The 14,161-nt window shown below is 37.4% G+C and overlaps 2 protein-coding genes across 5 annotated transcripts in view; one reads left to right on the top strand and one right to left on the bottom strand.

Annotated features, from left to right (window-relative positions):
* Positions 1-11,233, top strand: part of DDIAS (DNA damage induced apoptosis suppressor) — a 32,725-nt gene extending 21,492 nt beyond the window's left edge. Inside the window, 1 exon segment of the mRNA XM_066253986.1 lies at positions 11,103-11,233. Within this exon segment, the coding sequence (XP_066110083.1) occupies positions 11,103-11,233 (131 nt within the window).
* RAB30 (RAB30, member RAS oncogene family) overlaps positions 6,522-14,161 on the bottom strand; it is a 112,926-nt gene continuing 105,286 nt past the window's right edge. For all 4 annotated transcript variants that reach the window (XM_066249264.1, XM_066249248.1, XM_066249274.1 and 1 more), the window contains one exon: positions 6,522-11,509. In XM_066249264.1, the coding sequence (XP_066105361.1) occupies positions 11,259-11,509 (251 nt within the window). In that variant the 3' untranslated portion in view covers positions 6,522-11,258. The remainder of the gene's footprint in view (positions 11,510-14,161) is intronic.

Raw genomic sequence — 14,161 nt, 5'->3', positions numbered from 1 at the left:
CATATTTATACTTTACTCCAGTGATCTATAATGATTTGTACATGAGTAAGCATTTAAAAATCCTATTCAAGTTTGCAATTTCTCCCACATAACTAATGGAAAAACCAATGTGCAAGGTGAAATTACTTGTCTAAATTTTCTTAGTGGCAGAAAAACTAAACAAAATAGAATAAGTAAGAGTCATAGTTCCTCCTCCAGCTAGTTGCATTTCCCTTCCAGTCTTTTCTGCTTGACTTCTTAGGTCACATTAGAATCATATAAATTGTCAATATCTAACCGGTTTTGACCTACAAAAACAATTTCATGTGTTTTAATATTAATTATAGGACACTTAAAACCACAGCATGTGTAAATTCAGAAAAGAAATTTCTACAGACACATCATTTTAGTGAAGGTGCTCAAATAGCAAAAATGAGAGTTTCATAACAACTGCAGAGAAGCTGTCGTTAGACAATAACATTAAATTATTATGAATGATTTTGCAAATCCCAGTACTTTATTAATGTTAAATGATAATTTATAAGGTTACAGATTGTCTGTACTTATTAGTTAACTAAAGAACACCATGCCAGGGACCCCAAAATCATAGGTTTAATACTTTTGCCATCCTGTTAACTCTGCCGTGCTTCATGACCCACTGTACTCTTAACCCAAGATATTCATCTCTTAAATGCATATCCCAAGGCAGAGGATGAGATGGGGTTGAATTTCAAAAAAAGGTGAAAACCCATGACTTCTGCAGTGGTGAAAAGGGAAGTATAAAAGCAGGTTCCTGCACCTGCCATATAGTGTATGCTTAATAAATGGTGAATAAATGAATGGGTAAATGAATGAATGCCTTACTAGTAAGGCTTTTTTTTTTTTTTTTTTTTTTTTGGTATTTTTCTGAAGTTGGAAATGGGGAGGCAGTCAGACAGATTCCCGCATGTGCCCGACCGGGATCCACCCGGCATGCCCACCAGGAGGCGATGCTCTGCCCATCTGGGGCGTCACTCTGCTGCAACCAAAGCCATTTTAACGCCTGAGGCAGAGGCCACAGAGCCATCCTCAGAGCCCAGGCCAACTTTGCTCCAATGGAGCCTCGGCTGCGGGAGGGGAAGAGAGAGACAGAGAGGAAGGAGAGGGGGAGGGGTGGAGAAGCAGATGGGCACTTCTCCTGTGTGTCCTGGCCGGGAATCAAACCCGGGACTCCTGCACGCCAGGCTGACGCTTTACCACTGAGCCAACCAGCCAGGGGCAGTCATCTCGTTCTTAATTATGAAGGATAATATCTTGTGATATCTCTAAAGAATATAGAACTGTAGACCAGTGATGTCACAGTGGATAGATTATCAAACTGGAATGCTGAGTTCCCAGGTTCCAAACCCAGAAGTTGGCAGCTTGAACACAGGCTCATTCCACTTAAGTGCAGGCTCAGCAGCTTGAGCGTGGGATCATCAACCTGGCTCAGCCGGAGCCTTCCCTCCCCCATTAAGGCACATATGAGAAGCAATCGGTGAACAACTAAAGTGATGCAACTATGAGTTGATACTTCTCATCTCTCTGCCTTCCTCTCTCTCGCTCTCTCACTAAAAAGAAATAAAATAGGAATGTAGAACTGTATAATATGTTTTAGCTAGAAAGCACTGCTAGCTAAAGATATCTGCTCTAATGTCATACAGCTCCTGGGTGTCAGAACTGAAACTAGAATTTATGACTCCTTGTTCTCAGTGCAATAATATTTCCAATATATTGGATAACGCATCTTTCACACCATTAGAAATAACATATAGTTTTCACATCCTGAATATAGCAGAGTAATCTTATTTAATGTTTGAAGAGGCCTTAAAGATTATTCAATCTAGCCCCTTTACAGAGGAGGTGCAAAATCCATGGTGCAAAATATTAAAATGACTTTTCTGGTTTAACCAATTAGGGAATCAACAAACTGAGGTCTCCAGATGGCCAAAGCCAGAGCACCTTACATGTCATCCTGAAAGACATTAGTGTAATTAAAGCTTATTTGCTATTTACATACTCTGATAGCATATGATCCCCCAAATGTGGGCAAAAGGAAATGTTTATTTATATACGAGTACATGGGAAAGCGATTTCCCTTCATCTTTTTAAAAAATTCCATACAAAGAAAATTATTGATATATTTATCCTTTGCACACAAAATACATTCTTTTTACTTTGACTCTCAGTAGGAATTATTTTTAATAATAAACATTAAGCTATCATGGACAGTTGAGTGGTTTGGGTATTTGAGTCTTATTTTGAGAAGGAAAATCCAAATTTGAAAAGACAATCAATATATAATATAAAGGAAATTGTATATTAAAAGTGCTCCTTTGTTGAAACCTAGAAGATTGGTGAGTATTCCTCTCCAGCATGATTTGTAGTTGTCCTTGAAACAATGCAGAGGACTTCAGACATTCTATGATGACAACTCAATTTCTACAAGACTAAAGCATGAAATTGATCATCATATCTAAATGATAGGCTCATAGAAAAATTCTTATGGACATATTGGGGAGTTAGCAATTATTTATGGGTCTTTTTATTGAACAGTTGATTTAAGATTATAAATTGTATTCCCTAAGAAGGAATTTTAAGAAGTTCTGCTTAACAACACCCATGACTTGACTTGCTAGACCAACTGCTTTTAAGAAAGATGTGAAAACATGTCCACATAAAACTTGTAGGAAATGTTCATAGCAGCATTCTTTATCATAGCAAAAAGTGAAAACAACCCAAATATCTATCAACTGATAAATGGGCAAATAAAATGTGGTATATACCTACAATGGAATATGACTTAGCCATAAAATATAGATAGATAGATAGATAGATAGATAGATAGATAGATAGATAGATAGATAGATAGATAGAGATATATAATGATTCATGGTACATGAGACTTGAAAACATTATGCTAAATTTAGAAATAATTCAGCCTGACCAGGCGGTGGCGCAGTGGATAGAGCGTCGGACTGGGATGCGGAAGGACCTGGGTTCGAGACCCCGAGGTCGCCGGCTTGAGCTCTGGCTCATCTGGCTTGAGCAAAAAGTTCACCAGCTTGGACCCAAGGTCGCTGGCTCGAGCAAGGGGTCACTCGGTCAGCTGAAGGCCTGCAGTCAAGGCACATATGAGAAAGCAATCAAAGAACAACTAAGGTGTCGCAATAAAAAACTGATGATTGATGCTTCTCATCTCTCTGCGTTTCTGTCTGTCCCTATCTATCCCTCTCTGACTCTCTCTCTGTCCCTGTTAAAAAAAAAAGTTAGAAATAATTCAGACATAAAAAAATCACATAATGTATAATTCTATTTATATGAAATGTCCAGAATAGGCAAATCTGTAGAGACAGAAAGTAAATTAGTGCTTGCCAGATGCAGGGGGAAGAGAGAGTGAGAGTGACAGCTGATGAGTACAGAGTTTCTTTTTGGGATGATGGCTCTAGAGATAGTGGTAAAGGTTGTACAATTTTGTGAAAATACTAAATACCGATTTGTATGCTTAAAAGGGGTAAACTGTATGGTTCTAAGTACTTCCGTTGTAAGCATCTTTACTTGTCACTGTATAGACCATTGTAAGGGCTAGCTAAGGTTTATATATAACACAAAAATGGGAGTAACTGAAAGAACTTTGTCAATGGGAATATGAAACCAAACTGACTAGTTTAAATATGCTGTCTTCAACACATTAAGGCAATTGATTTGTCAATGAAGAAATGAGAACACACTGTCAACCAATTATTTTATCTTTTTTATAGTGGTTGGTTGATTCGTCAATGGAAAAATGAAACCAAACAAAAAACTAAAATTATTTTATCTTTTTTTTTTTTTTTACAGCAAAATGGTTTCATGAACAATTAATTATACAGCAAAAATATATTGTGGCCAAAATGTTTCCAGCAAAAATGTCTACTGCAAAAATTCCGTACACAGAATTATATGGTGTGTGAATTATACCTTATTTTTTAAAAGAGATATACAATTTCATTTAAAACATTTTGTTCAGATTTCTGTTTTCTAGCCCTCCTTTTTAATATTGATTAGGTTTTCACACAATCACATTTCTACAGAATGTTTTCAGCTAACTGCACTCAGGTCATTTTGGGCTTATAAATCTAAAAGGCTTATTATTAGGGAAAAAATAATCACATAAGACATGGTACAATATACTGTCAATATCTGCATATTAACATTTAAAATCAAGTATGTTTGCTTTGAAGCTGATGGTTAGATTTTATATACTGGTATGTTCAGGTATTACTGAAAGCCTGTGCTTAAAACCAATAGCCAAATATTAAGAATTGAGTTTATAAGATTTGATGACTCATATGGTTATTAAAACTATGTGTATGTTCAAGATCCATGTTTCAAAGAAAAAAGATAAGAAAATGGGGGTGGAGTTAAAGGATTGTTAAGTCTTTATAAAACAGCTCTAAATATTTTTACTAGCTGCAGAAAAGACCTCCAGAATGATATAATTTGCATTTATTTCATCCCTATACTAAAAGTCATGCATTAAAGTATATGCAACAATATATAGGGGGCACACCTTTTCCTTTGGATTATCAAAAATCTCTTAACTCTTTATTGTCTGAAATTTTGAACAGTGTTTTTCCCTGAAAACAGCAATTTTACTGACACACATTTATGTAGGTGTATCAGTGAGCAGAAATTAGAAGCCAGCATTTCACTCATTTGAAATTTTCTACAATAGGAACATGGAAGCCCCAATATGCCTTAAAGGGATGAAAGGATTTTAAAAATTATATAAATGAATTAACATTCATTGTCAAATAGCCTACAAGAAAGTTCCACTAGCATTCTGCAACTGTATAGGACAAATGAACATTTATTCTTAATGATTACATTTCAGAAAGCAATATGTTTAGCAGCTATTTTTTAGAGGGCATCAGGTCTTGCTATTGTTATTTAATCTAGGTCTAACTAACCCTAGACAAAAGCTATGCACCATTCAACCATCTAGTGACAAATTATCCTAATAGGCCAGGTTCTTATCTTTTGTTATTCTGTACATGAGTTTTTGCTTAATTGGTCATTTGGTATTCCAATTTTTATTTCAGAACTTAGTGCACACATAAATTTCGATGTTGGTAATTATGTCTATCAAATAATGTCATCTGTGAAATTAATTTCTAAAAACAGGTAACAAAATTAGAATTATGACTCCATTTTTACCAAAAGGAAGAAACAAGAGCCACACAACCAGAATAATCTTTAGAAACACACTTTGTTATCAATTATGTTATATAAAGAAAAAAATATGTGGATAATTCAGGAGTTAACTAACAGTAAGATTATGATCTAAATCTCATACCAAGAAGAAGCTAAGAGTTTATAAATACCTATCCTGACATTTCCTCAAGGAATAATTACCCCCTTAGTGAGCATTTCTGACTGACATTTTAAAAAATGAGGCAAAAGGGCAATAATAAATGGCAAACATGGCCCCTTAAAAGGTTAGGATCAACCCACTTTTCTTCCCATGAAGAATAGGATCAAGAAGAAAGAGGTTCAAATTGCACTGTGAGGTATTTCAGTAAGGAGGTTAGGTTTCCTGATAATGAGGAGTTTACAACCCTGGAATTGCCTGTTGGGAGAGAGGGATGGAAAGAGAATGCCTTTCCTTAAATATGTTAAAGAAATGAAGACTCTCTTGGGTAACAGTAATGCCCAAAGACAGACTGATGGGTCAAGAAGTGACTTTCTTTTATGGCTCTTTCAGAATTGGAGCTCTTTTCTTTGCTATCAAATAAGCGTTTTTTGTTTTGTCCTAAGGATCTGTACTTGCATTAGACCATACATCCAAAGTCTGCTCTTAAAAAAAAAGAACTAAGATTTGAGTTCTTACTGTTACTAAGTGCTGTACTTTCAATTTTTCTTATTTAATTTTCACAATAATACTGACAGGTATGTCTATCATAGATGAGAAAACTGATACTCAAGATTGTGCTTTGCATAAAGCTAATTCATGGCAGTACTAGTACTCCTAAAACACTAGCCCAGTAATTCCCCCTTCTGTACGCCTCCCTGCATTACTTACGTGTCAGAATCACTATCCACTGAGGATTCCATCAGGAAGTTGAATACAACATCTCCAAATATTCTGCTTTATCTCAGTGGGAAAGGAATATTTTGACTCATGCACCTCAGGAAGTCAATTAAAGAAGAGATGACTAGCTTTTATGCTCTGTCCCCTTAGCCAAAGAAATCAAAGGAATGCTCACCCAAACTCAAGTGTTTCTACTGATGCAAGACCAATGACCTTTATCAAGACCAATGAATCTATCGACCTTTATAAAGACCAATGAATCTATCAGCCTAGCAAAGATGCATGTTGTTTTACAGGTGGAGTCATTTGGGTCATGGGATTTATTAGCAACTGTTGCTTATAGTTATCTCTGATTTTCAAAGACCTGTGTTTTGTTACTTTTTACATAAAGCAATTTGGCATCCTTTCTGTTAAAATCATATTTTTCAGGTCATGTTTTTTCAAGAGAATCAAACCAAGTAACCAAATGTCATTTGATCTATTTTCAAATTAGATCCTGGGGACTGCTTTATGCCAGTAATCCACCAGCCCATCTTGGATGGCAACTGCAAAACTTCATGTTGGTGTATGTATGAGACCTTTAACTAAAGATTCTGCTCTACTAAAATGGCCTGTCCTGAAATGCTGAAGATACACCAATATTCACTAAACCTGCCTGGTCTATTTTTGGCAAGTGACAAATACACAATTTTCATTGTTTCATGTAACTTGCACTAAAACAATATATTTTTTTAAATTTTTAATTCAAGACCCAGTATATGACTTCAACAGGACATAAATGAATGGACTTGACAAAGAAATCCCAGCCTGGGGCATAATGGCATGTAGTGTTTTGGCCTAACAACATGTAACCAGCCTCCTTCCTGGAAGGGAGAATGCACTTTTGGTAAAAGAGGAAAGGTTTTTCTTTTTTAAACCATTATCTGCATGTCCACAAATATTTAATTGAACATCTTATGAGGGACAAAGCACTGCAACATTAGAATTTTAAGTTAATAGCTCATCTGGTTCAATGCCTAATCAGTTCTGGGAGCCTGTCTACATCGTCTTTGCTGAGTTCTTATCTAAACTCTGCTTGACAGACCATTGCTTAAGCAGCCCCTTTCAAGGTAAACCTCCTTTTTGAGCATGTTCTCCCTGACATGGAGCCCAAATCTGTGGCCTTATGGCCTCTATTTGATGGGCTTCATTATATCCCTCTGGACCACAGAGTCTTGTTCTAATGCACTAATTGTATTCCTCTTTCCCAAGCTAAATCTCTTAAAAATCCTTCAAGTATTCAAATGTCTTAAAAACTTAATTCCTTCACCATCTTTATTATGCCTCAGTTTGTTTTTAATTTCAAAGAATGGCTTCCAAGAATGATTGTAACATTCTAACGTCATGGACTTAGGAAAGGCGATGAAGTGCCATCTCCCTTGGTCTAACACTACTATATTAATTAGTTGTCTAAAGAGATAAGAAGTCAGTGTGCTCTCTACCCAATGTGAAGAATGTAAGGGAAAGCAGTTTTCCTTCCCAACACAAATAGGTTATGTGACAGAAATGAAATCTGAGAAGAAAACACATCCCTCTCTTATTCCAGAATTAGTCTTCAGCTATACTGCTTATATCTGAAGTGTAGATACAATTTTTTTTTCACTGCTTTTGATTTTCTAGTTAAAAGTCTTAAAAGTATTATTATACTTGTATTAAAGCACATCTGTCTGGACTATGGTTGAGGAAAGTAAATAACAGTGCAGTTAAAGACAACAACAAAAAGCCCCTAGATGAAAGGGCAAACCATAGGGGAGCTCTTCCAGAGGCTGCTGTGGCTTGGTTTATAAAAGATGTTTTAACTTTAGTCAGGAGACCAATTCATAATCACTTACAACTGGTTATTCAAAATGATTCATATTTTGAAAGTTGATGCTGAATCTGGAAGAATTATGGGATAGCTAAAAGGGTAAATGAGGCAAATCATTGCTCTAACACTGGGATTCACCAGTGTCCTACAAGGGCATACATTCATGAACAGAAGAAGAATCCAGTTTTTTATTAAATTGTCCCTTGATATTCCAAGAACTCTAAATTGCTTAAAATAAATAATCCGAACCCAGTATCTTATTTTGACCAGTGGCTTTTACCAAACCCTAGATCAGAAATTGACACACTGTCAAATCAATCCAGTTGACTTTTTTTGTTTTGTTTTGTTTTCTTGCCACTTAGGAAGAGATGCAAACATAAAATGACTAAAAGCATATCAAGGAATAAAAAGCCTTGCATAGGTAAAGGAGAAAGCACAAAATCCTTTGACAACGCAGTCTACACAAACCCTTAATAAATGATTAATATCAGCAAGCTATATGATTTCACACATTTTCCCAAATCTGACTACATGACATGAATATGATACATTTTCTCTGCCATATATTTAGTAACTTTATTAAAAGACAAAGATCACAGCAAAAATGGAAGTAGACATGGAGTCTGATAGTCTTGAGGTTAAGCCAAACTAAATTATGATAAAGTAACACTTTTTCATCCACCATTAAATGAGAAGTCATTTTTATTTTAGAAGACTCAGCTGAGCAAATATTTCCATGAAAGTAAGAACTGGTAGGCAAACCAGTAAGTTTAAGTCCTGGCCTGGGTCAAGATGACCATATTTAATTAGTGTCCTTTCTCAAGTTCTTTTTGAGAAATTTCTATTTAACAACAACAACAAAAAATGTCCCTCTTGACACTAAGTTATTTATTCAGCTATACTTATTAAGCACCTACAATATCATCAGGAATTATTCTCAAACTTGAGCTACATTAGTGAACAAGTGTCCATAAGGCCTAAAGGCCTAATCTAGACTTCACATACTAAGGGGTAAAAAGAAGAAACAGTTCTACATTCTCAAGTGTCCTGCTGATGGGCCATGGACGAGTGACTAAATTACAGAAAGGCTGGAAGGAGTAACAGCGAAGAAAGGGCCCAAGAGAAGAGCTTTCTAAAGTCTTCCAAGTGCAGCCAACAGTAGAGAAAGGGTGGTGAGCCTAAGAATAAGAATTTCAGAATGCAGGAGTAACTCTAGAAGCTGTTATTTTATATAAATGTATCCAATCTACAAAGTCCTTTCTTCTGAGTTCACAGAGCAACTTTATTTTCAATACATTTTCTGCTGTAAGACAAAGTTGGGTCATGATGTAGTCAAGTTACTGGACTTTTGCCCAATTAAAAGACAAAAAGTTCTTCTGCCCACCTTGATCAACTTGTGTTCTGAATACCTATAGTTGCTGGCTTAGTGGGGAAGACAAGGAGGGAAAGGCCACAGTTATAAATTATTTTGGTTGGTGTTTATTAAAATGATTTTTCTTTCCTGTAGAGATAGATTCTAAAATAAAAGCAATTCAAACTTTTGGGGTCTCTCTTACCCATATAATCAGGACAAACATAGTAGGGCCAACCAAAAATATCAGTCCCTTAAACAATATTTATAGCCACCAAGTGCAAGGGATGGGTCACTCTGAAACCTGCAAGAGAATTCTAGATATGCTTTATCAATATTGCATCTTGACATGACTCATTTCTTTTAAATAAGCTTTCAAACATCAATTGGACTGAGATTGCCACCACCAACAGAAACAGTGGAATTATATATTATATCCTATTCCATTACTCATTCCTCAGTTTGCTAAGCAGCAAGCTACATAAACATCTGACAGCATGAACAGTACACAGGTTTAATTATTTTCCCAATTTGCATTTATATCAGTGAACAAATTGGAAGGTATCAAAATATGGCACTGAAGAAATAACATATTCAGCAGCATGTCTTCCATTTTTGAATCCTGGTTTAAAATTGGCTTAAGTAAAGGCATATACACCTCCATTTGAATTGGAGATTTGCAGTAACATGCATATAAGGAAAGAAGGGAAAGACCAGGGAAGAAAGAAAGGAAAAAGAAAACAGGAAAGGATGTATGGTCTGAGGGTAACATTACTACACAAAGGAGGTAAAAAATGACAACTAAAGCTGCTTTCACAAGCAGACAGTTTCTAAGGTTATCACTGAAGATACAAAAATGGTTCATGAGAATTTTCATCTGTCTCTGTTTTCACTTATCATACTAAAAAATCTACAAAATCCTAAGTCTTGGTCTGTCCAAAAGACATAGTACCAGAAAGTAAAAGATGTGACCTGCTGTCAAGCACTGTGCTCTGCTTGGGCCTCTGCATGGCAGTCCATTAATCCACAGTATTTGGTCAGACCTGGTCTGTTTTCTCACACTCATAATGTCATGGAGCTAATCTTTTATTTAGAATGTTATCAACCATTCCTTTTTTTTTTTTTTTTTTTTTTTCATTTTTCAATCATTTTCATTTACTTCAAGGGCAGGAAAGATGAGAAAATAGAAGAAAATGGCAAGATTTAGAGAGGAACATGAAAGGAAGTATTCTCTTTTCTAACAAATCCACCCTAGAAAAGATAGTAATGAGACTTTGAGAAAGAGTGCTGATTCATGGACTTCCCTTATTGGTGTTTTTTTTTTATTTCTATGAAATACATTTAAAGACATCAATGTACTAAACGTTTGGTCTGTGAAATAGCGGAATCATTAGCACCAAAAGGAGTCATGGAGCTTATATATATTATTAAAACAATAATTGGTAACTGTTTGTCATGGGTAAAGGTTTCATTTCATTTTTACATCCCAAAGTTCTTGAAAGTGCCTGTGGACAAGAGAAATAACACTTTTCAAACTCTCCACGGGGTCATCAACACGCACCACAGAGACAGCACTTGGCCTTCCCAGTTTGGGTTTATCTGGTGGACAACAAAGCCAAGGCCCTCAGAAGCCCTAAAGAACTGCCCCCATGTGCACCCGCTGATGTGCGGGAGGGATTCCTCCAGACTATGTTCAGGAATCCGCTTTTGCTTGCTTTTTTAAAAAAACAAAAGCAACATGCTCTGCAGGTCATGGCGCGCCTAGTGCAATTTTCTCCTTGCTCTGACTCCAGACTGCGAAAGGATGAAACCATTATATGTTCTGCTAATTCCAGCCTGTGGACCAGGCCCTTGGCCTGCCACGCTGCGTAAACTCAGGAGTCACTGGAGTCAGAAGGTCCGAGAGCAGGAGGCACATCATCGTCAGAGCTCCCCAGCAATCTGTGGCCCATCGGGCCGCTGCTGATTCCTCTCACTTCTTGCCTCAGCCTTCAGTTGAAGTTACAACAAGTCAAATAGCTGATGCTTTTCCCTTCTCCAGGTAAGGGTGATGATACATTGTTCACAAGTGTGTTCTGCCTGGCTTCACTGATGAGGCGGCATGCTAGGTCAAGGAAGAGTTTCTCCACGTTATCAGATTCCTTGGCTGAGGTCTCCAGATAATACATGTCCTGGGCTTCTGAGAATTCTTCAGCTCTCTGCTGGGAGACCTCTCTCCTTTCAGCCAGGTCAATCTTGTTGCCTAAAACAATGATAAAATCAGAGAAGAAATCATCATTTGACTTTTGCAGACTCAGAAACATTAAAATTCAATTCCATATCTGCATTCACACCAGAGAGATGGGCAAGTAAAGCCAAGCCACTGGGAGTATAATTACTGGAATGTTTATTTGAAAATACCAATGCCACTTGTAATGGCAGAGAACTGGAAACAGCCCAAAATCCAGCAATTGGGCTCTAAATATATTATCATATACCCAACAGTTATTTGGAGTTATTTGCCACTGTAAAAAGCAATAAGGAACATCTCTATATGCTGCCAGGCAATGAGACACTAGGATATATTGTTAAGTGAATAAAGGAAAGTAGAAGAAAGTATATATAACATACCACTGTCTGTCTCAGAACAAGGAGGAAAAAATATATATGCACTGTTTATTTTTTAATGACAGAATAAACCAAAATCTTAATTTTAAATATAATGGTTACCCATGAAAGGAATAGGTTAAGGACTAAGGAAGGATAGAAACTAGACCTCTCTAGCTCTGGCCGGTTGGCTCAGCGGTAGAGCGTCGGCCTGGTGTGCGGGGGACCCGGGTTCGATTCCCAGCCAGGGCACATAGGAGAAGCGCCCATTTGCTTCTCCACTCCCCCCCCCTTCCTCTCTGTCTCTCTCTTCCCCTCCCACAGCCAAGGCTCCATTGAAGCAAAGATGGCCCGGGCACTGGGGATGGCTCCTTGGCCTCTGCCCCAAGCGCTAGAGTGGCTCTGGTCTTGGCAGAGCGAGGCCCCGGAGGGGCAGAGCATTGCCCCCTGGTGGGCAGAGCATCGCCCCTGGTGGGCGTGCCAGGTGGATCCCGGTTGGGCGCATGCGGGAGTCTATCTGACTGTCTCTCCCCGTTTCCAGCTTCAGAAAAAATACAAAAAAAAAAAAAAGAAACTAGACCTCTCTAAATATACCTTATTTATAGATTTGAATTTAGAATCTTATAAATGTTTTATGTAATTATATACTTATAATTATAATTAATATAAAATTAAATTTAAAAACAATTCCTAAAATTGAAAGCAAAATTAAACAAATGAACCTGCTTATCATGAAATGGCATAACCACAAAGAGAAACTATTCATATAAATTTAAGAGACAGTAATTTAACTATGCATCACCAGTCATACACCCCAAGAACAGAAAGAGTTGAAGGAAAATATCTTGAATTATTGCAGTAATCATCTTGTCAGGGGTAGTGCTGGCATGTTATTCTGAGGCTGCCATGAATGCTTTTGGGGATAAAGCAAATAAGTAATTATGCAGGTGTCACTAGGACAGGGATTTTTGGCATGAGAAAAAGGAAATAACAGATATAAGATTAATGAGGTTAAGTAAAATTTCTGAAGTTCTAAATAATAAATGAAAGTATCAGTATGAATAATACATGGTGTATTTTGTCTTTACAAAAATTTCTGGCCCTGGCTAGTGGTTCAGTGGATAGAGTGTTGGCTTGGTATATGGACATCCCAGGTTCAATTCCCAGTCAGGGCGCACAGGAGAAGTGACCATCTGCTTCTCCCCTCCTCCCTCTCCCCCTTCTCTCCCTCTTCCCCTCCCGCAGCCAGAAGCTCGATGGTTCGAGTGTCAGGCTCAGGTGCTGAGGATAGCTCTGTTGGAGTGCATCAGACTCAGGTGCTGAAAATAGCTCCGTACTCAAGCATCGGCCCAAGATGGGGTTGCAAGGCACATGCAGGAGTCTATCTCACTATCTTCCCTCCTCTCAACTAAAAAAAAAAATTCTACCTCTCTTCTCCAAGAAACCGGACAAAGGTGATATGTCAACTCTGTTACTTGACAACATTTTCTATGGTAAAAGTGACCCTGATTGGTAAATTCCATCTGACCTGGAAATTCTGTGTATGAATTATAAATACCTAATGTAAAGCCATAACTTTGGGCTTCCCTGAGTGTGGTGATTCTTCACTTGAAAAGACCCTGAAAGGTAGGCCTGTGGAGCTTATGTGAGATTGGCTCCTGTGGGCATTGAGGCTTTTAGACCAGGGCAGATTGTGAACCTTGAAGTGAGCCTTTTTTCCTCATACCTGAAGGGTCCTGGGAAGTTCTGGATAACTACATAGACTGCTATGAGGTCTACGTCCACTGAAGAAGCATGCCTGAGGCTGACCTATTAAGCTGTGTCTCCTGTCCTATACTCTTCTAACTGAATATGATGCCAATGTGAGTCAAAATATTTAGTAGAGCCTAATTCGATAACCCCTGTGAATTCTGACTATAGAATTCACTGCATATACACACACTAACTCTGCCTAATGAAAAGCCTAAAAGCAACAACCAACAAACTGGTAAAGAGAATGCCTATCATCTTGGTTGTGGCCTCTCAATACAACTTCCCATTGAAAAGAAACAGTACATCCTGAAGAAATGGGTAATTCCAGGTCTGGGGCAGGAAATGCACAAGATGTGCCTAGAATACTGTTATATCAGAAAACAAGAAAATTACCAGGTTCCTGGGGTCATGTCAAAAGGACTCAGAAACCCATTTGAAGAAGCTCCCACTAACAAAGTTGGGAGAGTTGGACAATTGATAATAATTGCAAGGGACTAAAATACATCAAATACATTTAAATATATAACTATATTCAAATATAAAAAACCTCAATAGT

The sequence above is a fragment of the Saccopteryx bilineata genome, chromosome 1 (genome assembly GCF_036850765.1).
Source record: "Saccopteryx bilineata isolate mSacBil1 chromosome 1, mSacBil1_pri_phased_curated, whole genome shotgun sequence".
NCBI lineage: Eukaryota > Metazoa > Chordata > Mammalia > Chiroptera > Emballonuridae > Saccopteryx > Saccopteryx bilineata.
This window is presented reverse-complemented; position numbering and strand designations above follow the sequence as displayed.